The 25403-nt window shown below is 47.7% G+C and overlaps 10 protein-coding genes across 10 annotated transcripts; 6 read left to right on the top strand and 4 right to left on the bottom strand.

Moving 5' to 3' along the window:
• Nucleotides 1-194: 194 nt before the first annotated feature.
• AFUA_2G00250 (oxygenase MpaB family protein) lies at nt 195-1073 on the top strand (the record flags this gene model as incomplete). The annotated part of the gene is made up of 1 exon (XM_744068.1): nt 195-1073. The coding sequence occupies one exon, from the start codon at nt 195-197 to the stop codon at nt 1071-1073; it is 879 nt and encodes a 292-aa protein (XP_749161.1).
• A 249-nt stretch (nt 1074-1322) lies between these two features.
• Nucleotides 1323-2384, bottom strand: AFUA_2G00240 (uncharacterized protein; the record flags this gene model as incomplete). Its single annotated transcript, XM_744067.2, has 3 exons — nt 1323-1597; nt 1682-1951; nt 2018-2384. The coding sequence occupies 3 exons, from the start codon at nt 2382-2384 to the stop codon at nt 1323-1325; spliced, it is 912 nt and encodes a 303-aa protein (XP_749160.2).
• Nucleotides 2385-2738: 354 nt separating this feature from the next.
• AFUA_2G00230 (NAD(P)/FAD-dependent oxidoreductase) lies at nt 2739-4756 on the top strand. Its single transcript, XM_077804025.1, has 7 exons — nt 2739-3152; nt 3206-3250; nt 3298-3345; nt 3395-3864; nt 3926-4343; nt 4398-4471; nt 4524-4756. The coding sequence occupies exons 1-7, from the start codon at nt 3099-3101 to the stop codon at nt 4603-4605; spliced, it is 1191 nt and encodes a 396-aa protein (XP_077660192.1). The 5' UTR covers nt 2739-3098; the 3' UTR covers nt 4606-4756.
• A 694-nt stretch (nt 4757-5450) lies between these two features.
• Nucleotides 5451-7085, top strand: AFUA_2G00220 (M28 family metallopeptidase; the record flags this gene model as incomplete). The annotated part of the gene is made up of 2 exons (XM_744065.1): nt 5451-5703; nt 5764-7085. The coding sequence occupies 2 exons, from the start codon at nt 5451-5453 to the stop codon at nt 7083-7085; spliced, it is 1575 nt and encodes a 524-aa protein (XP_749158.1).
• Nucleotides 7086-7816: 731 nt separating this feature from the next.
• AFUA_2G00210 (uncharacterized protein) lies at nt 7817-9092 on the top strand (the record flags this gene model as incomplete). The annotated part of the gene is made up of 2 exons (XM_744064.1): nt 7817-8618; nt 8674-9092. 2 exons carry the CDS (start codon nt 7817-7819, stop codon nt 9090-9092), a joined length of 1221 nt encoding a protein of 406 aa, XP_749157.1.
• Nucleotides 9093-10371: 1279 nt separating this feature from the next.
• Nucleotides 10372-12487, top strand: AFUA_2G00200 (catalase; the record flags this gene model as incomplete). The annotated part of the gene is made up of 8 exons (XM_744063.1): nt 10372-10690; nt 10743-10801; nt 10857-11018; nt 11071-11195; nt 11245-11331; nt 11385-11628; nt 11711-11906; nt 11958-12487. The coding sequence occupies 8 exons, from the start codon at nt 10372-10374 to the stop codon at nt 12485-12487; spliced, it is 1722 nt and encodes a 573-aa protein (XP_749156.1).
• Nucleotides 12488-12776: 289 nt separating this feature from the next.
• Nucleotides 12777-13366, bottom strand: AFUA_2G00190 (uncharacterized protein; the record flags this gene model as incomplete). Its single annotated transcript, XM_744062.1, has 3 exons — nt 12777-12906; nt 12962-13084; nt 13152-13366. 3 exons carry the CDS (start codon nt 13364-13366, stop codon nt 12777-12779), a joined length of 468 nt encoding a protein of 155 aa, XP_749155.1.
• Nucleotides 13367-14669: 1303 nt separating this feature from the next.
• Nucleotides 14670-17408, bottom strand: AFUA_2G00180 (neutral amino acid permease). The gene is made up of 7 exons (XM_744061.2): nt 16881-17408; nt 16800-16813; nt 16665-16737; nt 16279-16610; nt 15855-16213; nt 15605-15802; nt 14670-15548 (listed from the first exon to the last, which is right to left on the bottom strand). Exons 1-7 carry the CDS (start codon nt 17045-17047, stop codon nt 15318-15320), a joined length of 1374 nt encoding a protein of 457 aa, XP_749154.1. The 5' UTR covers nt 17048-17408; the 3' UTR covers nt 14670-15317.
• Nucleotides 17409-19965: 2557 nt separating this feature from the next.
• On the top strand, nt 19966-21727 carry AFUA_2G00170 (zinc-dependent alcohol dehydrogenase). Its single transcript, XM_077804024.1, has 5 exons — nt 19966-20205; nt 20260-20355; nt 20423-20650; nt 20713-21293; nt 21346-21727. The coding sequence occupies exons 1-5, from the start codon at nt 20097-20099 to the stop codon at nt 21622-21624; spliced, it is 1293 nt and encodes a 430-aa protein (XP_077660191.1). The 5' UTR covers nt 19966-20096; the 3' UTR covers nt 21625-21727.
• Nucleotides 21728-22238: 511 nt separating this feature from the next.
• On the bottom strand, nt 22239-22847 carry AFUA_2G00160 (cupin domain-containing protein; the record flags this gene model as incomplete). Its single annotated transcript, XM_744059.1, has 1 exon — nt 22239-22847. One exon carries the CDS (start codon nt 22845-22847, stop codon nt 22239-22241), a length of 609 nt encoding a protein of 202 aa, XP_749152.1.
• Between the last annotated feature and the right edge of the window lie 2556 nt (nt 22848-25403).

Here is a 25403-nt window from a genome sequence, read left to right as displayed (position 1 = left end):
AGAGTCCAGAGAGGCTGTCCCTTTTTCAGGGCTGGGCAAATGTCATGTGTATAATCAGATGCATTACACCTCTCGATACATATCTAGGATTCCGTTCCTCGGTCCGCCCTTTTTTCATGCCCAGGAAAGTACCACACAGCAACATTGTGTCGTTGAGTTACTACGAAGTCAGGCCCATTTCCTGATATAAAGTCATGGCGTTTGACCAGGAGGGAACTGCTCAGCTCACAGAGACAACGACGTCGTACGAACCTCCACCCATCTACGACACCATTGCGGACCCCATCATCCTCAGGACGCTCCTGGTGGAAGATATCTATCTCCTCGGGGGCCAGTTTGCCATCCTTTGTCAATTTGCCCATCCTGCCCTGGCCAAGGGCAGCTACAACCACTCCAACTTCGCCACTCGCATTCCCAACCGTCTGCAGAATACAGCCCGTTTCCTCAATGCCGCCGTCTTTGGCACTCAGCAGGACAAGGCGGCTATCTTCTCCATCATCCACCGCTACCATGCCCGAGTCAGGGCAGAGGACTACGACGCAAATGACCCGGAGCTGCACAAATGGACCGCCGCTACCCTGTTCGTCGCTGTCGTAATCGTCCACGAAACCTTCTTCGGGGAGTTGCCCCGGGACAAGATGGAAGCACTTTACCGAGAGTCTGCGGTATTTGGCACTTCCCTGCGGATGCCTCCCGAGATGTGGCCAACCACTCTTGCCGAGTTCTGGGAGTACTGGAACCACAACATCGAGACATTGGAGGTCACCGATATGGCACGGAAACTGAGTCGCGATCTCCTCTATCCGGTCCATCTCCCTATGTGGATGAGAGTATTGGCCCCATTGTCGCGGCTTTTGACTATCTATTTTCTCCCGGAACGACTGGCCAAGGAGTACGATCTGCAACCGACAATGCTGAGTCGGATCCAGTTTCAGGCCACTGTTCGTGTCATGCGCATTGCATACCCTAGTATGCCGCAACACCTGCGACAGACACTACATAGGCAATACATGGAAGATCTCGGGAAGGCAGTGGACAGGATAAGAAAGACTGGACACTGGGCGGGAGTATAGCAAGTATGGATTGGAGAATGTGAGGAGTCTTGAATGATACCTTTCCAAATTATCCGATAGGCCATAGTTCATTATTTCTCGATGATAGATCAATTTCTCTTTATCCGTCTGCATTCAATTAGTTAATATGATCTTTCGAATGTGGTAAGCTCTATGTCATAGAACGGTGACCGAAGTATATTCGGTCCATTTCCATACAATAAGGTGCTTATGATCATTCTCCAAAATGCTAGCAATACTAATTCAAGCTCAATAGCCCTTTCCCAGCTGCACATCATTGCCACCACCATACCACAGACGACCTCTGCGAATGGCCAAGCCCTTTTCCTGGCCAATTAGCCATTCTCCGCCGGCCTTGATTGTGCCATTTTCACTGGGCCAATCTTCGTCCTGCAGCTTCTGGTTGATTTCTTCAATTTTATCAATCAGTTCTTTGACCTTGGAGGGGTTCAGATGTTCCTCTCCCACTGCAGCTGGTTCGACGAAGCCGTCCTGAGTGACGAACCGAGCAATGGTGAGATGGGCTGAAGGAACAATATACCGCGAGGCGATTGGGATACCAGCCGCGCGGACCATGTCAAATATATCACGACGAAGATGACGCTAACTGTAGGTTTCGTCGGCGATACTGCGTTGCGCATCTGAAGCTTCTCCAGCAGCTGGGACAAAGGTCAATGCCATGGCTGCAGAATCAAAGCCCACCATAGGCTTTACAAGGCGCGTTCGATGGGTGAATGCATGGTCTGCAATATCTGCACTGCTTATGTTCTGTGATGACTCCAAAGTATTTACGAGACCCTCAATCTGTTCTTCGGTCAAGGAATGAGCGATTTCCAGTACTGTTGTATGGAGATTTTCCGGCGGCATGAACCAGAGGGCTGTCAGAACATGGTGAGCGGCTCGTCCCTGAGTGGTATGAAGGGTTTTGAATTCTCAGAACTTACTCGGAGCAACGCGTCTAAGTTCGCTTTGCACAAACTCTACAAGATCGCGAATCGGAGATGGTGGCCGGGCCCAAATGACCAGGCAGTTGCGCGGATCAACAAATCCTTCTTCCTTTGTAGGACCGTCAAGGCGCATCAAAATCTCGTCCAGATCCCAGCCAGCGAAGTCTGGTGCTAGGATCTTCGCGGCTTGCTGTGCATTTCGATTTACGCGGTGGTTCTCGTAGCGGGACTGCAACTGATCCTGATAGAGAGGCTTAACATAATCTCTAATCACAAACCTTTGAATATTACTTACCGCATCGTTATTCGTCTCGGTAATCAAAGTCAGGAATGGATTGTCCTCGGATATCTGAAGAGTGGACATATCGTAGACAGTTTGGGAAATAGTACAGACATAATATGCCAATACTGGGAACGGAACTACCCTTTACAAAAGATAATGGCAGACGAGGGTGGCTTGAAGTGAGTCATATTGGAAATGTGGCCGGAGCCAGACGCGAGGTACATCCTGTCTAGCCTGACTTGCGACACCACAGAGACTGCTGGAAAACCTCAATGCCAAGTAGTAAGAGTGATGAAACCCATGACTATCAGGCTGCTAAGGGCAGGGTTAGCATCGATAAGGGACAACTTTTATATATAGATCACGCTGAGGGTGCAGCTTCTAAGAAGCTTATATTAAAATTCACACCAACAGCAACACCATCCATCACATTGCATTCCCTTGCAATCTTAGTTTAGAAAACCTATCATCATTGTGGCCACGGCAATAGCTGGAACCTACAGGGCGGATAAGATCTTAAGCGTCCGGCTCGGCGTATTCGGACTTCATGCCTAATGTAGTAGAACAGGATAGAGCTCGGAGATATGGGGCTCGGGACTGACAACAGCGGGACAGGGAAGGAAGATCTGATAATTCTTATCAATCAACAATACTGCCTCTGCTCTGTTGATCCGGGTGTGTTGCCGATCCTCCAATGCCGATATATAAACGCACCCTCCAGGGTCGGGGCGTATGTTCTCTTTCTCTTTCTCCACTTAGACACTACTACAGAAGCTTAAAGAACAGCAGGTCGATATGGCAACACCTTTGAAGAATATCATTGTGGTTGGAGGGTCCTACGTGGGAAGAGTACGCCCTTCACCCCGACGTAGAATGTATTTCATACTGACAAGTTGTGTAAGGCCACTGCTCAGGAACTCGCACGAGTCATTCCAGAAACACATCGGGTACTTATACTCCATCACGGCCTGGATACACATGTTAATTCCCGCAGGTCCTCCTGATTGAACCGCATAGCCATTTTCACCATCTGTTTGCTTTTGTAAGCTCTCTCCCTCCGTATTCCAACGTCGCTAATCTGTCTATCACAGCCACGTTTTGCCATTGTACCAGGTCATGAACATAAAGCTTTCATCCCGTACACTGGAATATTCTCCTCTGTTCCCCGTCCATCTGCACACGCGGTGGTCCAAGCGAGAGTACTTTCAGTAAGCCCACAATTTGTGACGTTGGATCGCCAATGGCAGGATTCCAAACAGATCCTCTATGAGTACCTAGCGATTGCCACTGGAACTCGGCTCGCTGAGCCAGCGGGCATGAAAAGCGATGACAAGGTGTCCTCTGTTCAGTACTTGCGAAACCACCAGGCCGATATCCAGCGGGCCAAGTCGATCCTGATTGTCGGTGGGGGTGCTGTCGGGGTGCAGATGGCGACAGACCTAAGAGAGTACTATCCCGATAAAGACGTCACTCTTGTACAGTCTCGGGCACGAGTCATGCCTCTATTCCATGAGCAGTTGCATGAGCTGATCAAAAAACGATTCGACGAGCTAGGGGTGCGGTATGTATACGTGATCGTCTTACCCAGCATTGAACTTTGACTGACCAGTCAATTCCTGTAGACTTATTGTCGGCGCGCGCGCGAGCGTACCTCCAGAAGGATTTCCCACCAATGGAAAGCCATTTGATGTGGAACTGACCAATGGCAGCAAGGTTTCGACGGAATTCGTCATTCTGGCAACGGGCCAACGCCCTAATAATGACCTTTTGACCAGTTTGACCTCTTCGAGTTCCGGATCGTTGATCAATCCGGATAATGGGTTTATTCGAGTTCGGCCGACTTTGCAACTACAGGATGAACGCTTCTCGAACATCTTTGCCGTCGGCGACATTGCTGACACTGGTGCGCAAAAGGCCGCGCGGCCAGGTTCCGTGCAGGCTGGCGTGGTCGCCAGGAATATCCAAGCCTTGATTGAAGGACGGAGAGCGGAGGAAGAGTATGTGCCGCCGCCTGCAGCCATTCACCTCACCCTTGGCATGGTAAGTTCCATACTCAAAGAAGATGCCGGTCTGGCTGAAGCTTACTGGCGCCAGAAATCGAATGTCATATTCCGCAATCCGAACACGGCAGAAGGACAAACTGAACCGTGGATAAACGAGAAGACTGAGTAAGTTGCATTCATCACTTTTGCGGCATACGGCACTGATCGATATGTATAGTGGTCAAGTAGATATGGGAGTAGAAGGTTGGTGGGAAAGGTTGGGAGTTCCGGTTGAGAACACTCGCTCGTACCATCTGTAGTAGTCCAACCTTATGATGATACCCGATAGACGTTGATTCGTACTGTCTTTGAATGATCTCTATCCCTGGAAGCTGCTATGACCAGAAGCGTTTGTCGAGAAACTGTGCCCTGTACATATACAGAGAATGACATGGAGAAAATGCAAGTTCCAAGTCACCGGTTTGGTCATCATCGGCATGCTAGAACACGCAAACAGTGGTTCAACCAGAAAATGCTTATTTGGCACTGGCCAGGAGACAGCGTAGGAGTCATATGTATCTTAACAGTTGGAACGAGTGGTGCAGACTATATGAATATCTTGAGGATGTAGCTATGGAGGCAACAGAGGGGTGGAGGTTGATAGGTAGATGATGTCGAGGATACCTAAGAGGGGTTAGACGGGCTGCTACTATACTACTCGTCATCCAAAATCTGCAAGATAGGAGTATCAATGTTGTATTGCTTGAAGAGTGACCAGCAGGTACGCATCGAAGATTGAAGCTTTATTTTCTCAATAGAGCATGCTAGTTTGAAACCACTTCAGGATTAGTAATCACCGGTAATTCCCTGGGTGTCTCATAGGATACCTGAGGTATCAATGAGAGCCTCAGGTATCTACGGTAGACTAATCTTTCACTAATAGCACGAGTGATTTGAGACTCCAAGATAGTCGATCAATCTCCTTCCTCCGCATCTGTTCGTCTTATCAGTTGCTGTAGCGACACTTCTCAGCGATTGGCCTCCCTTTGCCAGCAATGCCCCACACAAGATGCTTGACGCCTGACCATTTATGAATCGGATTCCTACCCCTTCAGCATGTCCTTGCTCTTGACAATTGCACAGCACACCACTACTGATGTCCAGAATGGTAGCATCGACAATACACCTTTTATGCACCGCTTTTGCTCTCACAGCAGAAGGGGCGGCTCTGCAGCTCCCTCTCTTCGGTGCCTCGGAACCCCAAATTCCGGTGGCTGGGAAGGAATTGATCAGCTCCTCCGCGCTGCAAAGCCAGATCGATGTCGGCAAGCTCCTCAACAGAGCCAAGCACCTGTATAGCATCGCAGAGCTTGGGTCTGACGAGTATAATCATCCCACGCGCGTGATTGGCAGTAAAGGTTCGTTTGGAGCTGTTTGGCGTCACGTATCACAAGGGAGACTAACTCACGTGACCTCAGGGCATCTGGGGACACTGGACTACATCTATGCGACTCTGACGGAATTCGACGACTACTACACCATCTCCAACCAGACCTTCCCTGCAGTTACCGGCAATGTGATGGAATCACGCTTGGTGCTCGGCCACACCGTGCCGGAGTCTGCTCTTCCCATGGGCTTGACACCCCCCACCAAGAACCACGAACCGGTGTACGGACCACTGGTGCTTGTCTCACGCCTGGGCTGTGAGGCAGCAGACTACCCCCCAGAGCTCCAGGGTGCCATTGCATTCATCAGCCGAGGCAGCTGTCCCTTTGGCACCAAGTCCGCCTTGGCCGGAAAGGCCGGAGCCGTGGCTGCGGTGATCTTCAACAACGAAAAAGGCGGCCTCGGGGGCACTCTGGGCACTCCGTCTCCCGACCACGTCGCTACCTTTGGCCTTTCCGACAGTGATGCGGCGCCCTTCCTAGAACAACTCAGGCGCGGCCAAAAGGTTGATGCGATCGCCTACATGGATGCCACGGTGGAGACCATCACCACCACCAATATCATTGCGCAAACCAAAGAAGGAGATGCCGACAATTGCGTGATGGCCGGTGCACACAGCGACAGCGTGATGGAAGGACCTGGCATCAACGACGATGGATCGGGTTCCTTGACCTTGCTGGAGATCGCTTCTTTGCTGCCTCATTACCGGGTCAACAACTGTGTGCGACTGGCCTGGTGGGCGGGGGAGGAAGAAGGACTGCTCGGATCGGACTACTATGTCTCGGTGCTGTCCGAGGCCGAGAACCTGAAGATCCGGCTGTTTATGGACTATGACATGCTGGCCTCGCCCAACTTCGCCTACCAGGTCTACAACGCCACAAACGCGGTCAACCCGGTTGGATCGGAACAGCTGCGGGACCTCTACACCGAGTTCTATGAGGCGCACGGATTGAACTTCACCTACATCCCATTTGATGGACGAAGCGACTATGATGCATTCATCCGGAATGGCATCCCCGGCGGTGGGATCGCTACCGGAGCTGAGGTGATCAAGACAGAGGAAGAGCAGAAGATGTTCGGAGGTGTCGCTGGAGACGCCTTTGATCCCTGCTACCACCAGCTCTGTGACGACGTAAGCAATGTCAACCTCACTGCCTGGGAGGTGAATACCAAGGTACGAGTTGATTTCTGTGTCTACACTCGAAGACGATTGCTGATATGTACACAGCTGGTCGCACACTCGATTGCCACGTACGCTCGGTCATTCGATGGCTTCCCGAAAAGGATCAAGGTCGAATCTATGAAGAAGGGTGACGAGCAAAGAAAGTATCATGGGCACTCTCTTCTGTACTGACTGTAGATCTGAGTCGATTGCAGCATACGTTGTATTGTCTAGATTTAGATATTCTGGCGAAGAGTTGCCTGTGACGACGCCACAATCCATCTTCATTTGGCTGTAGACGAGAAAAGGGGATCCCAGCGATTTGACGTCATCTGACCCCAAGATCAAACTATTACCTAAAAGTGCAGTAAAGGGGGGAAATCATGATGAGGCATTTCTTGGTGCCAAGGACGATCCTCTTGACTCAGAAATTTCGACAAAGCACGCAACGGTTCTAGAACGGAACACGTCGTAGCAAAGGTCATGAACAACGTCAGATGATGAGCGGAGGCCAAACTTTTACCTAACAATAAAGCCCTTGCTGAGAGGATGAGCCTATCAGCACCCATTCCGGTATGACCGCCTCCTGGCTGCCGTCATTCCCGGTGGAGCGATGGATATCCTCGGCCCCAGAAATTGCCAGAAGTGCCCATTTTAGTGCTTTGTGGGGAGACATGGAGCAAGAATAGCGGCAAGCACATCAGTGGGAATTCTCTACCCCAGAGTTTTGCGCTCGAAAATGGCACGAATGAGTATTATGATTCGACACCGAAATTCAGACATTCCCAGCTATGACTTTGTTTTATATACCTAGGTTGTCTTCCACTCTTCCCAGGTACAACCACAGCTCCCGTTGCATAACATGATCAGTCAGGTTGCATCATCTTGCGTCATTCTCATCCCCTCCCACACCTCGATACATCATGGCGTTAGAAACTCTGCCGGCAGAGCTCAAGATTCACATCCTGAAGTCTATGCCAGATGTTGAAACCCTCCACGATCTTATCCGAGTTTCTGCAGCATACCGGAGCACCTACCGTTTGTCCCAACGAAGCATTCTCGATCGCCTGGTACGAGAACACTATGGCGCAGTCGGACTGGAAGAACCGATCATGGCTATTCGATCTGCCGGTCTCCATGCCGAGGACTCGGCCAACAAACAGAGAATCCTCGAGGTTCTCGATCGCCAGCGCGTCTCCGATTCAGTCCCCAGCAAGCTGAACCCCTCGGATAGTATCGACCTTCTTCACCTTCATCAAAAGTTCCAGACCATATTGAACTCCCTGTGCTCGCATGCGAGACGTCCGAGCCAAGCCGAACCCCTTCCACAACAGCAAAACGCTCCCTTGCAACTCTCATCGACAGAGAAAGCACGGATATTGCGAGCGCTGTGTCGGTTACAAACATATTGCAATGTCTTTGGCGCTCGAGAGTGGATCGAGCCGGCCGACGACATCTGCAGGTCATCGACATCGCCGTGCAAGCGGACGTCTTCCACCTGGTACAAAAACTTCACTATCCACGAAATGTGGCGGCTTTGTTTCGGCTCCCTGGCTCCATGGGAAGTGGAAGAGTTTGGATCCGTCTGGGTGCTCGTGCGGAATGAATACAAGCGGATGTTCGACGAAATCCGGCAGGAGTTTCCTCGCACAGATAGTCGGTGGAGGTCGCTGAGACCAGCTTCACTGCCGGCCGATCCATGGGAGCTATATCCCAGTTCTTCCGGTACGTTTGTTTTCCATCGGAGATACCCATGTCTCTAATGCTAACACGCACATAGACGATGCAAATGATTATGATATCTACTTGAATCATCTCGTCCTCTTGGGCCCTACTTTCCTACATAAGGTCCTGTCCCAGAACAGCCGGGAAGATCGCTGGCGCTTGTTAGCATGCAACGCCATATCCTCCAAGTCCTCCTTCATGGACACTGTACGGGTCGTCCGGGATCCCTCACCCCGACTCTGGTCCGTAGAACGATTTACAAGTGATGACACGCTGCAAGGGCTGCGGGCGATGCCGGCCATCGACCAGCCCAATCTTGGTTGGAAGCAGCACTGGCACGGTCGGGATGTCACCGGATCTGAGATCTTCGCTTTCAGATCGGCGGTTGGCGAATCTGGAGATGCTCAAGTACGGAACTTCGGACACTGCGCTGGTTGGGAATGGGGCTACGCATTGTGGGACGCTGCGAGCTGACCTGCGTCCAGCGACATTTTTATGATTAATGACATTGCATTGGGTAAAAACTATGGGCATAACATCATGGGCTGTACTAGCATAATAATTAGCCAACCAACACAAAAGTTATTTTCTTTTGCATCGTGACAAAAAGTGTGACGGAATGTCAATAACCATCTCAGACTGGTTCAAGCACCAAGAGGGGACAAAACATGTATGATGGACTGTAGCTACATTGTGGGCTTTAGATATTCTTACAATGATTACATGTTACCACACCCACAACCCCTAAAGTTAGTTGTAATACATGGATAGATAAACACTATAGTATTGATATCAAATCATGATCTAGTAGGAATTTAAATCACTATAGCAGGAATGTTGAATCCTTATAACCAAGGTCATGGAGGCCCTCAATAGGCAGTATATATATATATATGGAAATGGTTACAGGGGAACCCACCTACTACTAGTGTACATTTAATTTATATATACCTTAGTATAGTAACAATTGAATCCCTACTATATGGCGATTTGATATTCCATACTATGGATTCGCATTACTGATCATTTAAGATCTGTGGTTGTAGTGGCAATAGGTAATCATGCAGCAAACAGTAAAACCCTCAAAAGTCCACATCGTAGCTACAGTCCACCTTAACACGGCCAGTTTGGCTATTTACTATGGCATTGAAGGTTGGTTTTGTCCCCCAAATCCTGCTTCACTAAAAGCTAATCTTTAAGGCTGTTTTAGCCGTTGGGCATGCCTCCAAGATAGTAGTACCCATGACACTATTGATCCTGGATGGCAATTGGTTGGATGGGAAACATCTACCTATAATAGATGAGGAGTAATTCGCATGGTCAGGCGTAATAACAAGGAAATGCAAGTTATCCAGACCTCGAACTAATCGAATTGCCTTGATTGGTCTGTCAGAGTAGTAATGTTACCTTACTGACTGAGCGACCCTAACGATGATATGACCATTGCGCGGGTAATGCTTCCATCAGCTTGGCTGTTTCCCAATGAGGACAGTCAATTCACTTCAATTGACCAATTCCTCCTTAAGCATTAATATTTTCCAGCATGAACCAGTATTGAAACATGATTTCCTTCGTTACTGCATGCGGACACGGGCGAACGTCATGCTGATCCCATTGTTTGCGGAGCTGTGGAAGCTATCGAGTCAATATGATGACGAGCGAATAAGTATATATTCATGTATAGCGGATTCATCGGTAGTACACCACTATGTGATTCGAATTGGTGAAACCAGATATAATTCGAATACTTGCAATGGCATCCCATCCTCTTCAGGCGATAGGCGAGGCCGTAGGGGCGGCGGGAGCGGATCCTCGCCCTATGCAGCTTTCTTCCTTGTTCCAGGGCGCCAACGATGGCCCGGCAAAGACTGCAGCGAAGTTGACCGGTGTCCAAGCTGCAGGGAAGAGAGCGGATGATGGACCGTACTTTACAAACAACGAAGCTATTCCGTTTCCTGACCCAGCCCACAGTAAGACTGCGGGAGGCATACCCGTAGCGTCCGATACCTTTTTGTTCCAAAAGCAGCAGCACTTCAATCGCTCGAAGCCACTCGAGCGGATGGTCCACCCTTGTAAGTTGTTACTGTGAAACGATCCATAATCACTCGAGCTAACGATGTCAAGGTGGCAGTGGAGCATTTGGTTATTTCGAGACCACCAAAGACGTATCGTCACTGACTAAAGTGAGCTACCATCATACACACTATAGGGAGCAAACGCAGATTGCTAAGATTGTAGGCGCATTTCCTGAGGTCTGTTGGCGTGAGAACTCCAGTCTTTGCCCGCTTCTCGACTGTGACTCTCGGTCGAGAGTTTCCTGACGAGGCGAGAAATCCACGGGGCTTCGCTGTCAAGTTCTACACTGGTGAGGGAAACTATGACATTGTGGGACTGAACTTTGTATGCCTGCCCAAGTCTGCGCGCAAGCCAGCGACTAACATCGGCGATACAGCCCGTGTTCTTCTGTCGTGATCCCATTCAAGGCCCCGATGTTATTCGCTCCCAGTATCGGAATCCGCAGAACTTCCTGTTGGACCACAACTCCTTGTTCGATCTGCTCGCAAATACTCCCGAGGGGTGAGCGAGCCATGGCTATTATTGAAACCCAAACGCTAACAGATAATAGAAACCATGCGGGCATGATGTTTTTCAGCGACCACGGCACGCCTGTGGGGTGGCGCAATTTACATGGATACGGATGTCACACATTCAAGTAGTAGGTAGAGAGATCATACTCAGCGCTATACATACTGACGACGTCTCCAGGGTTAACAAAAGGGGAGAATTTGTGTATATCAAATACCATTTTATCGCAGATCGCGGACAAAAGCAGTCCACTGCCGACGAAGCCATCCAGATGTGTGGTGAGGATCCGGACTTTTCAAAGCGTGACCTCTATCAGGCCATTGAAAAGGGCGAAAAGATCAGCTGGACGGCGCACGTCCAGATTATGAAGCCAGAGGAAGCTGACCCGACCAAGTTGGGATTTGATCCATTCGATGTCACCAAGGTGTGACCCAAGAGCCAGTTCCCAGTACGTACAACACCTGGATTGTGCTCCGGATATAGTGGCTGACTCGCTACATCGACAGTTGCATGAATTTGGCAAGCTGGTCTTGAATAAGAATCCCGAGAACTTCCACCGAGACGTAGAACAAGCCGCCTTCTCTCCAGGAAGCATGGTGCCGGGAATTGAGGACAGCCCGGATCCTCTGCTGCAATTCCGCATGTTCTTCTACCGTGACGCACAGTATCACCGGATTGGTGTCAATTTGCATCAAATACCTGGTATGTAAAATCTTTCTTCTCATACGATGGATCCAATTAACCCGGACTTAGTGAACTGTCCATTTATGGCTTCGTCCTACTCTTCACTCAACTTCGATGGTCCATTGAGGGTGGATGCAAACCACGCGATGAATCCGCAATACGCGCCCAACAGTTTTGTGCATAAGTTTAGACCAGATACTGCCGAGGCACCGTACCAGCTGGCAGATAACACTGTGAGCCGCAAGTCTCACTTCTACCACGAAGGGAAGTTGTCGGAGTATGACCAGCCGCGTGCTCTATACCAAAAGGTCATGGATGCTCGGGGGAGAGAGCATCTTCATTGCAATACTGCACGCATGCTCAAGGTAGTTGAATATCCCGAAATTCAACTCAGATACCTAACACAGCTGTACTGCATTGCTCCGGAGTATGCAAGGGGCGTGTATGATCTACTCCCCGAGCAGAAGTTTGATTTCAGCCAGGTGAAGGCCCAGGCTCAGGGTGCTGAGCGAGTAGGAAAGGAGGCCAAGTTTCGTCCTAGCAAGGACACCGATATTTTGGCCGGAAAGTGCCCAGCAACGCCTGTTTACAATCAGTGATCCTCCTTGGGCCTGTCATAGTTCTTTAGTATGTGATGATTGTCGGATCAGGGGGATGACAAGCGTACAGGCACTGAGACTGCCAGAATTTTTCACATTCGTATTGATAATTGTCTCTACATTATTGAAGTTGGGTTCAATTCATAGAACCTGAGGATCCTCTGAAGTAATTGTATCATTATACATGAGAGACACATGCTTATAAATATTCCTAATGATTTGGTAGCAGGCTGGCTACATCTGGAGATGCACAGTCCAATCAAGGCCCTTAAAAGGCTAGAGATGAGCTCTATTTACAGGTAGGAGTCGAACTTGGTTTTGACACTGACAAAGCTGGATTTGTCTGCGAACATCCATCTGCGACACCAAGAAGAAAATCATCCACTGCAGCATCATAAGCAGCTCCGCAGTTGGGATCACTAGAATAGCATTAGTATCGGTGTTCGTGCAGTCGAAGTTCATCAGCTGACACACCTTGGCCCTCCACTGGCATTGTTAAAATACGAGCAGATATCATGGGAGAAGCAGTCTTGGGTATACGCATTGCCAAGTGCAGTGCCTGTGCATCCTGCGCCACATCGGCCATTACAGGAATAACTGAAAGATTTGTCCGATTAGCCAGACTGCGTCTAAGACGCCTCAGCAAAGTGCAGCTTGAACTTACTCTCCTGTTCCAGCACTGTTGGTGCCATAATTGCTTCCGACCACCCCGACGAAGGAACAGCTCTGCCCGGCACTATTGACCCAAGTGGCTGTAGCAACAGCGCCGACTTTCAGACAGGTGACTGATCGTTTGTTGGTGGCTATTTCTGGTGTCGAAGGCATTGCCATGGCCAACAGAGGCAGTAGGGGAAGGATCGTACTGACATTGGCTATCATCTTCGATGTTGGTGTGCTTGTGGTTGGTATATTGCAGTTGTTGCTGGCGTCTGGAGGGCATCCTCGACGTTACATATGGCTTTATATTTTTCAAGTTTCATATAACGATTACCTAGGGCAAGCCACACGGCCTGACTTTCGACTCATCTACCCGTAGGATCATAGGTACTTTCTTACGTGAATCTGGAAAATGAAAGACTTCGGAGATATTCTCGGAAGACAATCACTCTTGTGCATACCACTCTTTATTATATTGCAGGTATAGCATCAGTTGACATCATTTTGGTGATGATGACGCCTTAGTTTTTCCATCTCAGGGTTAAACCTTCAATATAGAGGCCTAGCCGTTAGATGTCGCGATAGACAGCTAAAGGCGAAGATATATCTGCTCATCCTAAATAATGCCTCCAATTACTAGCGCCCGATTAATACTCAGATTCCGCGCCACCCCCGAGTCGTCAAGGGCGGTATTGCCCTCTCGAACTCCAACATGACCAGAGAGCTACCCAGCTATTCATTTGGCTTACCCCTTTCGGGGTATATCACTATCTAGTTGTAACGGAAACCTTGCCATCAACTAGCCTAGTACCAACTCCTTCATTGCAGTGTCAAATGCGATCAAGGCCATTGCGCCCTTGGCAACGTCAATATTCTAGTTAGGAGTATGTATGCACCATAGTTCAGGTACTCTTTTAGTTATGGGTTCTATAAAGAAGCAAGTAGCCCGGATAAAAATGTAAGTACACTTGCCAACACTCGAAGACATCCAGTCTACCAAATCCGTGGAGACGCCACAGAGCCCAAACCCTATCTCGCTGTAAAGTGGAGAAACACTCAATGCGCCTTTAACCCGTAGGAGATGTGAGTGAGAATAGTACGAGTGACTTGATTCTGACTATCTTCGCTAGCTAAGAGAGAGAAATGAAGATATTTACGTGAGCCATCGAGGCGAGATGTCTAGGCACTAAGCCTATTCAGGAAACGTAGGCGAGAGAGTGGTATTCACAGGAGATATGAAGCTGCCATCGATGCCTGGTCGCAGGTAAAGGCACCCAGAGTCGCATTCCTTATGGCAGGACTCTCCTCACTGGCTTCGGTAGCCTTTGCTCTACCCGTGCCATATGTGGCGCCTGAACAGGCGTCCAAAAACTACTCTCTTTTAGACAGTTCTGGAGGGTTATAGTATCTTCAGCATTGCGGCCAACTTGGTCGCGGTGGCTTCGATATCACCCGCGCCGATCGGGTGACCATGAACGCGGAATATCTCTTCCCTAGTTTTCTCTGATCATGCCGGATGGGCAGTCAGCAATCCAGACAATGACACCTGCATCTTACAAGCTCATAATGCCACTGCAACCTGCATATATGGTGGCCGTCATGCTTATACCACTGCCACCAATGAAACCATCAGCCCAGTAGCCCTGTATAAGTTGAGCATCGCAGAGGGCTCGCTGAGAATGGAAACGCAGAATAATCCTCAGTCTGTCTTCGCCAGACGAGGTCCTGCCAGCTAACACATATATCAATGTCCCGCAATGTATGCAGGGTGTTTTCACTATTACAGCATTCAAATCACTTTGATACTTCAGTTCGGCAAATCACCACGCTGAACTTTCATTACAACTACAGAGCTGTGGGAACGGCTGCAGACGAAGCCCTCGGACTATCCTACTAATCATCAATCCTGTAATGTCTCCATGGAGCAAACTAAATTGGCGAACAGGAACACGATCTGCTCCACGTCAAAGTCTCATAAATGGCAGATCTTGTAATTTGGGGAACCATGACGCTAATGTTCCCTTATAACCGCTGTATCGAGACTGGTTTTATGGAACTTTCACTAGAAGTTGAGGTTAGGAGGCTGATGTATAACTATACAGAAATCATGGCTCTAATACTAAAGTTTCAAATGGACATGTCTATGTACAAATGGCTATTTACAAAAAAGGGACTATGCGTCTGTATTGGCACAGCTGAAGCTGCTGCTGCTGGTATCATTGTGGATGGCTGTGCCTGATGCATATAAGCCCAAGACACAGAGGGCCAGACCGAACAGGGCAATGGAGATGTTGAGGATGGTGAGCAGAATCTTGCGAGGACTGGCGAACCACTGCCCATAGTTCAGATGAAGCCAATAGATACCACTAAGCCCATAGCTGAACCAACTGGCAAAGAGCGCGCTCTACAACTTTAGTTAGCATAGCTCTCAAACGAACCGCAGGTTGAAACTTGACTTACGATCAATCCGTTAAGGTCACTGAACACGGGAATGGCCTCAGCAATGATCCAGGCGACCACCCAGCAAGTCAGACCGAGGCCGATCCAGATCCCAACAGACCGTTTGCTACGCCTGTGAATCAGATCAGACTTGTGGCAAAGACGGAAATAGATGTATTTGAGACCGACGTGACCATTGACCACACCGGCTCCAACAATCTATTACTCAGTTAGCATGCATGCTCCGGTAGCCAAGGAAAAAGAAACGCACCGTAGGAATAGCAATGCCGAAAGCGACCTTCTTCATCACGGGCCCCGCAGAGATCAGAGCCGGTGATGCTACGTCTTTGCCGACAAAGTAGTAAATCACCACGGCGGCAGTGAGATATAAGGAGATCTCGAAGGATTGCAGCATGAACAGCGACTTCTTGAAATCTCTGGGGTTTTCCATTTCGGCGATCAGGCCGAAAAAGGCAACGTGGGCGCAGTAGGCAAAAACTATGTTAGAAACAGCCTGGAATCCGGAGTAGAGAGTGGTGTCGACTGTCGCCTCGATGATGCGGCCGGGGTGATCTTGCACACCGACAGAGATCATGGTAATCATGACGGCGCCAAAAATGCTGAGGAACGCTGTAAGATACGGGTTAGTACCAAACTCACGTTGTAGTGCCAAGTGAGCTCAATGGACTACTCACATGCAAACGAAATCCATGTCAGTCCCTTCATAGTGCGGGGGATCGAGAGGACCATGGAAATAACCATGCCAACGACACTGAAGACGATTGAGCAGGTGCCATGCTCAGTGACAGTGTTCATCATGACCCGAAAGGTCAGGATATGGCTTCCCATGACGAAGATAAAAAATAAGAATTGACCCAGACCAAAGATTTCCCGGCCAATAGGGCCCATCAGGATCTCTCCGGCATCCCCAAGGTTCTGAATTCTAGGATATCTTTCTCTAAATAACCCAATGTTGTATCCAGTGTAGGTTGCGAGCAAACCGAGACCGACAATCAAAATGACAGCTCTGCGAGCATGTCAGCAACGGCAAATACTACACCTTTTCTATTGGAGCACGTACGGGACAAGACCAAGAGTAGCCACCGCAGCCGGCAGGGATAGCACACCAAGCGACACGGATTCACAGATCATGACTATATGAAACAATGTTAGTTAGAGGTCGAAATGACGATCACACATCGAGGAAATCTCGTACGCAAGCCGCATTGCCTAGAGTAACAAAAATGCAATGGTCAGCAAAGATCCGAGCCCACTGATGAGAATTTCCAACACATACCACCACTTCAACGTCTTGTACTTGATCTCTGCAGACTCCTCATTTCCAAAGGCATCTGCAACCTGACCAGTCTTGAGTTGACCCTCCTCCTCATAGTCCGATGTGTACTTGGTCTCTTCGACTTTTTCAGTCCTGTATGGGGGAGGGTTCGCGTTGATGGCCTCCATGGTGTCTCGATTCGACCACTCGCAAGGGAGGCAAGAAAGACTGGACAGGGCGCAACAAGCTTTGAAGAGCAAAAATGGAGTTCAGGGCGGATCGGCTTGCTGATATATGACTCGACAACTTAAGTTTTCAATACTCCGTCCTGAGGGTGCCGATCCGCCCCGGTGTGAGGCGAAGTTCTGCGTCGCCCCATACTTGCGATTCTCTATACATAATGAAAATTGACCAAGACCCACCACAAAGCTTGGCCTCGGAGTTGGACAGCAAGTCCCATTCGTCCAAAAGGTCATTGGATGGATCTTTTCCGTTCAGAAAATTGGCCACCCGGACCGATATCGGGTATCCGTCGTCTATCGAGTGTGAAATGATTCTGGAATCTGGAGGAAACCAGTGACTAACTCGGGGGCTCCGCGTTTCATTTGTCAAGATTATCAATCTGCCAATCGCGCCTTCCAGGGCTCATGATCTTTTTTTCCCAACTGCTGCCTCTTGGCTTGAACCTACACAGTAAGCCTTAAATTCTTTAGAGTTTGGCCGATGTAACACTAAATTCAAATGATGCGGTTAGAATCCTCCCGCTGTTCCAGAAATATGACTGCAAAACTTTACTCAGTAGATATGGCATGATGGCACTCAACCTGTTCTATTATGATTTCACTCTTTTTACTAAATACTTCCTTAATATATCTGAGTTGTCGATGTAATTAACTAGATTTTTAATAACTATTTACTCCATATATGAGCACTGATAGAAGTAGTGTGAATAATAAGTTAGGTGGCGATTAAAAAGCAGTACGTAGCAGATGGGGAGGAAATATATTTCCGTCCACGTGACTGAGGAATTTTCCGATGAGATCATGGCTATTTTGGCTCCTTAGGAGTTGACCAATCCAACGCTTGGCATTTCTACAGTTCTTCCTTGTGAAAATGGCAACTTAACAGAGAGAATTACTGCAGCAAGACGACGGGCAGTAAGGAAAGAGGAGTGCCTGGTAGCCATGAACAGCTGCCCAGACCAGTAGACGAAATGAAGATCGGCAGAAAGGAGAGGATATAGGAGCTTGGGAATAGCCTATTGACGTTCTACCGAAAGAAATGGCCGGATTACGCCTGCTAGACTGTAATATGGGTAGATTCCATGCTCAAAGGGCTCCTCAAAAGCGGGACGAAGTAAGCATTCAGAAGCACTGGATGAACCACCGAACGTTCTGTCCCAGATGATCCAACATGTTCTGCAGGACATATCAGAGAGTTTAGAAGACTTCCCTCAAAAATGCAGAGGACCTGAATGGAATGCTCACCTGGGCTCGGACAAGAGAAGCGTTAGAACGTAGGAAGTTCCAGTATTCGTTAGCTGACACTGTTCAGCCCATTTTACCATTTAAAGAATCTTGCATGAACCCGCCTTAAGCTTGCTGTCATCCGCCTCGTCACCCTCAAGATATTGTTTGTAAGGACAGCCCATCTTACTGAATCCATTCTTGCCCGACTCCGTTCCGATAAACTGGGGGAATCATTCATTTTCCAGTTGTCCGCAGGATACTCGTAGATATATAGTAATCCCATTAGTCCCTTCGTTGAGAATCCATCCCACGATCTTCTTGGTCCCATCCCCGAAAGCTAGTCGTACCTCTTCCGATGGAAATGAGCGGGCAGCGTGGCCGATGACGAAGAGCACAGCCCCAGGGGCGCTTTGCCTCCGCTGTAGAAGCATCCGACTCGACTCTCGTGGCAGAAGACATTAACCAGAAATGTAGGAATGCCTAGACCAACACAAGTGCTGGTAATCTACTATGCAAGTGCACTCTTTTTCCGCCAACGATAGCGTTTTTGTCGATGGCTCTGAGGTCCAACGAGGTATTTTGTTGTTCTTGCACGATATAACCCGCCGTGGAACCTGAGATCCGAGGAGTTTCATCTAGGGTTCTGATTGCACCTTCGTAGATGCCGATGAGGTTCATGGCTGGTGCTGAGAACCTGCATTGACCTTTGAACATATCGAGCAGCCTTCATTGTTGGTTCTGGCTGCGCTGATCATCATGGCATGCACTGCAGTGGTTCCAGGATAGATGTGAAGAGTGAAATACCATTTCTCGGTGTGGAGGAAGCTTGTATATGCAATCATGACCTGTTTGACTGGCCTAAGATGACTGCCATCCCGGGAATGTGCACTATGTTACCTATAATAAGGCTTAATTGGGGGAAGGTGCGTCCCCAAGGAACACGAAAAAGCACTGGGACACATGCGTATATCTATCTGCGGCCACCATCAAGAATAGCCAGTTTCTTTCTTCTTCAGATATTGTTAATGTTCCCTACTTGTGTCTCTTCGCTGTCCCAAACACAGACTCGTATAGGCCGAGGCCTTACCAACTATAGTCATTTAAATAGGCAGTGAAACTTAATGATCGGAGATTTTGGTGCGACAAGTTGTGATGGCTCAGATCTGTCACAATGACGGATTAGCCGCAAATGGAAGATTGCTAATGATCTAAGCTCATATATAACTACATTATCAGAGTACACAAGACTCAATTGGCTGTAACTTCATAGGGGCTCAAAATAGCTGTTAATGATCAGACTTGGGAAGCAAATAACAATAAATCTACTATAGGGACATCGATTCCACTATTTGGCATGTCAAATAAGATTTTATTGCTCAGGAACTTGTCAAGCCCAAGACCGCCAACCAAAGAAGGCATCCAAACAAAGAGATAGTAGCGTAATGACGCGTTCAATAGAACTTCTGATGAGCAAATGGTTATTCAGTCGGTGCGAACTGGTCTAGAACCAATTTGTGGCTCAGCGCCCCGGGTAAATTCTTCAAATCCTTATGATTCACATGACATCAAGGTGGGATTAATCATCCGAGCTCAGTGTTGGCAGAGATATAAACCTGGTGATGTAGATATAGTGTCAGGGACACTTAAGACAAGTTGATTAATATAGTCCGCTCTTTGCGATCTTCACACAGACTTCAGCTGATCAAACTTGACTATCGAAACAAAAAGGCCGGAAAACAACTAAACCAGAAGCTAGTTGAAATACACAATGTCCACCTCGATTACCACACACGTCAGCAATTATGGGGAGAAACATGGCGACCCGAGCCAAACAATGAAAGCCTTGACATGGCAGGGAAACCGTACTGTCAAAGGTGGTAAGTAATCTTTATTGCCATCAAGGGGGTCAAGTAATTGAACCCGTGTCATAGTTGAGACGGCCATCCCGAAGATCATTGATCCAGGCGATGCCATAGTGAAGGTCACAGGCAGTACCATTTGTGGGAGCGATCTACACCTGTACCACGGTATGCCATGACTCTGCATGAGATAATAAGCTAGATCTGCTGACAGGCTGCCGTTATTGACATGCAGGGGCCATCCCAGAGCTGCAGAAAGGTGATATCCTCGGCCATGAGTTCTGCGGCATCGTCGTCACTGTGGGCCAAGGAGTCCAGAAGGTTAAAGTGGGCGATCGCGTCGTGGCATCATTCCAAATTGCTTGTGGGCAGTGTTACTACTGCAAGCAGGGGTTGCCCACAATGTGTGAGCGGACGAATACAGGCGAGAGTGCTACTAGGCTGTACGGGCATCGAATGTCTGGTGGGTTTCCTAATACAACCATTGTGATCTTGGTTAGGTTGCTATACTAAACTCTGTCTTAGGCTTCTTTGGATATTCCCACTTCACAGGGGGCTTTGCCGGTGGGCTGTCGGAATTTGTTCGCGTCCCATATGGTGACGTGAACCTCCTTAATCTGCCTGATGACGTCCCCGATGAAAAAGGACTCTATCTTTCTGATGTCTTGGGAACGTCTTGGAATGCTGTTGTCGACACTGGGGTTAAGGAAGGCAACACTGTGGCAATCTGGGGAGCTGGCCCAGTTGGACAAATGGCAGCTGAATACAGCTTCTTCCATGGTGCTAAGAGGGTTATCCTAATTGACGGCGGCCAGGGGAAATGGCGACTAGACTTTATCAAGAAAATTCTGCCCAAACTGGAGACAATTGACTTTGCAAACCTCCCAAAGGGTGAATCAGTGCCCTCGACTTTAAAGAAAATGTGCGATGGCCACGGACCTGATGTGGCAATTGAGTGCGCTGCTGGTGAGTATGAAAAAGGCTGGGCCCATTACTTTCAGAGATTACTCGGCATGGAAACAGATACATCTGAACTGGTCAATGAAATGCTTATGTCTGTCCGTGGGTTTGGACACTGTGGTATCACAGGCGTATATGCTGGTTATGTTCGTGGTACCTTTTTTATGGTGAGATAAGTCCGCTGACGACATAATTCAGTGTAATCACTTCAACATCGGCGCCTTAATGGAGTGTGGGATCAAGCTCCATGGTAATGGACAAGCTCCTGTGCAAAAATATTGGAAAGAGCTGTTGAGGTATATTCAAGAGGACAAGATCCACCCCCTGGATATGGTCACCCACAGGTTCAAGCTCGAGGACATGGAGAAAGTATATGATTTATTTGATAAGCGGGAACAGGGCATGCAGAAAGTTTTCATACAGACAAGATTTTCTGCACCTCCATCCCCAGGATCACGCCCACTAACTGTGCTTTGAGTATTATTATTTCATCAAGGAAAATCATACTAGCAAGTCTGGATGTTTCACATTGGGTTTACACATCTGAAAGTCGTACACTCAAACTACACTGCTGTGGAAATACTTCTATTCAAGTCATTGCAATAAAATCAAAATTTGTTAAAACAGTCATCCTTGACTGAGGGAACGGACAGCAATAATTTGCTCTTCTCTTTCCCATAATGAGAATGATGCCTCAGACAAAAGCTCTGTGGGGAGGCCCAAAGTCATATGACCCTTTCTATAAGAAGCTTTATACTAAGAGAAAAGGCTATCAGGGCCTGTACTTGGCACAATGTAATTATAATGGCTACTTGACCAGTAATCCTGTACTACTTCCTTACGTACCCTAACCTCTTGGACCCTATCTTCCGGGGCCTGCCCGACCTAGAGAAGTTGGTACCCCTTATAACAGATATTGGCATAACAGTTTGGGTATTAGTTATAGGAAGTGGTGGAAGCATGATCAGGAGAACCTATGGAAAACAGTGTGACTAGAACGAGTGACCTCCGCCAATATTCCTCAGAAACTGCAAAGTCTTCGAAAGTCAGAGGCAGAATAACTGGCAGTAAGATATACCCCTGCTGTATCTTCAAGTCTGTTTCAGAGACAGAGTCAAGTCCATATCAATGAGTCCGCTTTCCACTTGCACCTTCTCAATGGGCAGAAACACAAAGAAGATACGCAGGACACCAGAATTGTCACTCTGTTCAGTCACATTCCGCCAGGCATGAGCGGTACCTCGCTGAACAATTACATCGCCCTTTTTCAATACTTTTTTTTCGTCGGAATCAAGAACTAATTCTGTTGTGCCGTCTATTATAACAGCATAGTCGAGAGTTGTTGTTCGGTGCATCGGGACCGCCGAGCCCGGTGGTACCTCGATAATGGTGCAGGATGTACCGTTTACTGGAGGCAAAGGAGACGGCTGCGAGAGATGGGACTGATAATGCTTGATGTCGAGATCGGCTTTGGAGGCCGGGTTTGTAGAACTTGGAGGCGAAAGCCCTTTCACAGGCAATTCATTTGTATTGTAGGCCAGAACATAGTCTGTCGCCGGTGGCTTGCCCGGGGGAACAGGAAATCCAGAGAATGATACCTGTTCACTAATGGCGTTGCTGAAGACAGCTTTGCCGCTTTTAGGATCATGGGCTGTTATGATGCAACGAAGCGGCTTCGGCTGTTGTTGTCCGGCTGACATGGTTGAAGCCAACATCAATAAGAGGGTTTAAAATAGTGTATCATTCAACAATGTCTTACATTAAGACCGGGGCGTATTCCATAATCAATCCAAAGACTTGATACTTATATTATCAACTTCATGACATTTGCCATATGACTCAAGAAGTAGGTCATTATACAGTTAATACCCTTCAATGACAGTTCCGGGACGGAACTATTCGTAAAGTTAGGATACATGAACCACCAAGCTTTACCATACCTAAGGAATGCTTTTCCTCCAGAGTGGCTGTAGCCACCTTGTCATCTTAAGGTCATCATGGTCCCAACAAAAATCTTAACTCATGTGCTGTCATGGCTGAAGATGTCACCACCCTGACCCATACAGTAGGGCTTTGGAAAGATAAACTAATGTCTTTGGTTAAATATATAGTGGCTGGACAAGATTGACCATGCCCAGGTTTGTTTTCCTGTGGGGATCGCGGACCAGCACATACTCTTTATATTAGTAGTACTTTTCAGAGCAGTAGTAGATCTCTCAAGCATGTGGAGGAGCGAAGGTCAGAGAGTTTTAGTGCGCCAATATGAATGAATATTCAGCAATGAGGTATCATTGTCCAATGGATATTGCAGGCTAGCTCTTCTAACTAGAATTGCAAGGCCTACAAGGTGCGTCTCTGCCTGACTCATCTAAAACACAGGTTGAAAAAATCCTCAATTGTTGAGTGTGTTTCCCACCAGACACCTGATTGTCCTGCGTCGAGGAAACTACGAATCCAATCGGTCTGTGACATCGTCCCTCTCGCGGGCATTGGTGAAAGTAATGAGATGGCTCAGGAAGGGAATGGAATTGAAGACTGTGCTACAATGTATGATTGCCCGGTTGGGTTAGGAATTGGATGATATCAAGGAGACATTTGGAAGCGATTATTGGCTGTATGGGTGGAGGAGAGCCGCACAACCTTGGAGGCACTGGTCCTGTACCTGTATGAACAGAAGATGATTGAGTAGATGGATTTTGTGGATGAGTAGCTCATCCCTGTCTGAAGAATAACTTCCATGTGGTCAAGTAACAGCTCTTAGAGCTATGGTATTCATAAGATTAATGTGCAAAACTCATCAGTTTTTATGCTCTAGCTCTGATGCATAGGGTAAGCTCCCTTTCCCCAACCATGCTATTATCTTTTTTGATGCTGGCTAAGTGAAGAACTACTTAGACATACTTTGGCCCTATGCAGGCGATTGATTTATTGCAGTGAACCTAGCATAGTAATGAATTTTCTTCTCATGCCTCTAGCTATCTTTCTTACTCTAGCTCTAATGCACTCTATTATTTCTAGTGATTACTATAAATTGATCCAATGATGTTGGGCGCCACCCCTGCCATCTTTCTTATCTCCTTCCCTGGAACTGTGTTAGTTCTCGCAGATGGAGTTTAGCAATCTTAAGACCATAGTTACTATCAGCGCGTGACCTTTCAGGGTAAAGTCTAAATTAAGCACCCTGGCTAACAGAGTTTCTGGATACGTTCTGTAGGCTGAATTATGGTTATGATACCTTATGACTAATATAGAACACTAGTACCACAGGGCAATCCTTTTCTGTTGTCACAGCCTTGAGTATTTCTAATGATCTGTCTAAGTTCATAATTACACAGAATAGAACGCTTCTGTGGATACTGTTAACTCTTAGATATATAAGGTAAGCACTTCATAGGATGGGTCTTATATTAGCTGGCGAATTGATACATGAGTTTACATAATGAATATTCTATGCTGGAGGCTCGTCTCTATCTGGCTTTCGCCAGTCTCATCTTGAGCATTTGGTTGATTATCGGCAGCATGTGTGTGTCCAGGCACACTCCATGGATTAGTCCTGTAGGTTGGCATGGTAGTGACTTCTATCAGCGTGTATGTAGGCACGACCCTAACCTACTCCTACTGCTCTGATCGCTACAAGTCCCAGGCAGCTAAGGTTTCAATCTTTAACAACTATTTCCGTCAAACATGCATTCACTATTTGCTTTTGCGCCTTGCCATTCAGACTAGGGTATGTTTATTGCCATTAACTCTGTGGTCTAGGTACCCTTATTATTACTTATCTAGAAGGGTGAGGAAATTTGTAATAGGCAAAGAATAAAGGTGCCTGAGGATTTGGGATCATTACAAATGTAAATGTTGAGAAATATGTTATTTAATACTGCTGTGAGTCTTTTGTTTTTATCATAGTAATATAGTTTGATGATTAAACTCATTCCATTACACAATTTTTGGATATTATGAGCATCTTCATAGTACACATCTCTTACTTAGTACGATGTAAGGCACTATAGAAAGCATATCAGACCCATTAGTGCTTCCCACTGTGTTTCGAGATATAAGTCATTGGCATGTTTAAATTAATAGGTGGGTTCATTCCGTTCCCAGCCGCAAGGGTCTGTTCCATGTGCCCTGCCAACTGGCCCTGGAAACTTAAAAATATCCTCGCGCCATAAAGGTGAATTCAATATATGCTACTGTAACATAGTCACTGGAACAGTGGCATAGTGATGTTGAATATAAAACCAAAAGCAGTGATC

Source organism: Aspergillus fumigatus, chromosome 2 (assembly GCF_000002655.1).
Source record: "Aspergillus fumigatus Af293 chromosome 2, whole genome shotgun sequence".
Classification (NCBI taxonomy): Eukaryota; Fungi; Ascomycota; class Eurotiomycetes; order Eurotiales; family Aspergillaceae; genus Aspergillus; species Aspergillus fumigatus.
This window is presented reverse-complemented; position numbering and strand designations above follow the sequence as displayed.

What these genes read in the sequence shown, in the direction of transcription:
- AFUA_2G00230 (XM_077804025.1), top strand. Translation starts at nt 3,099, where the DNA reads ATGGCAACACCTTTGAAGAATATCATTGTGGTTGGAGGGTCCTACGTG. An exon ending in TTCACCATCTGTTTGCTTTT is followed by an intron (nt 3,346 to 3,394) that starts GTAAGCTCTCTC and finishes TGTCTATCACAG; the next exon opens with CCACGTTTTGCCATTGTACC. An exon ending in TTCACCTCACCCTTGGCATG is followed by an intron (nt 4,344 to 4,397) that starts GTAAGTTCCATA and finishes TACTGGCGCCAG; the next exon opens with AAATCGAATGTCATATTCCG.
- AFUA_2G00180 (XM_744061.2), bottom strand. Translation starts at nt 17,047, where the DNA reads ATGGAGGCCATCAACGCGAACCCTCCCCCATACAGGACTGAAAAAGTC. An exon ending in GCTACTCTTGGTCTTGTCCC is followed by an intron (nt 16,611 to 16,664) that starts GTACGTGCTCCA and finishes ACATGCTCGCAG; the next exon opens with AGCTGTCATTTTGATTGTCG. An exon ending in GACATGGATTTCGTTTGCAT is followed by an intron (nt 16,214 to 16,278) that starts GTGAGTAGTCCA and finishes CGTATCTTACAG; the next exon opens with CGTTCCTCAGCATTTTTGGC.
- AFUA_2G00170 (XM_077804024.1), top strand. Translation starts at nt 20,097, where the DNA reads ATGTCCACCTCGATTACCACACACGTCAGCAATTATGGGGAGAAACAT. An exon ending in AAACCGTACTGTCAAAGGTG is followed by an intron (nt 20,206 to 20,259) that starts GTAAGTAATCTT and finishes CCCGTGTCATAG; the next exon opens with TTGAGACGGCCATCCCGAAG. An exon ending in CAGGCGTATATGCTGGTTAT is followed by an intron (nt 21,294 to 21,345) that starts GTTCGTGGTACC and finishes GACATAATTCAG; the next exon opens with TGTAATCACTTCAACATCGG.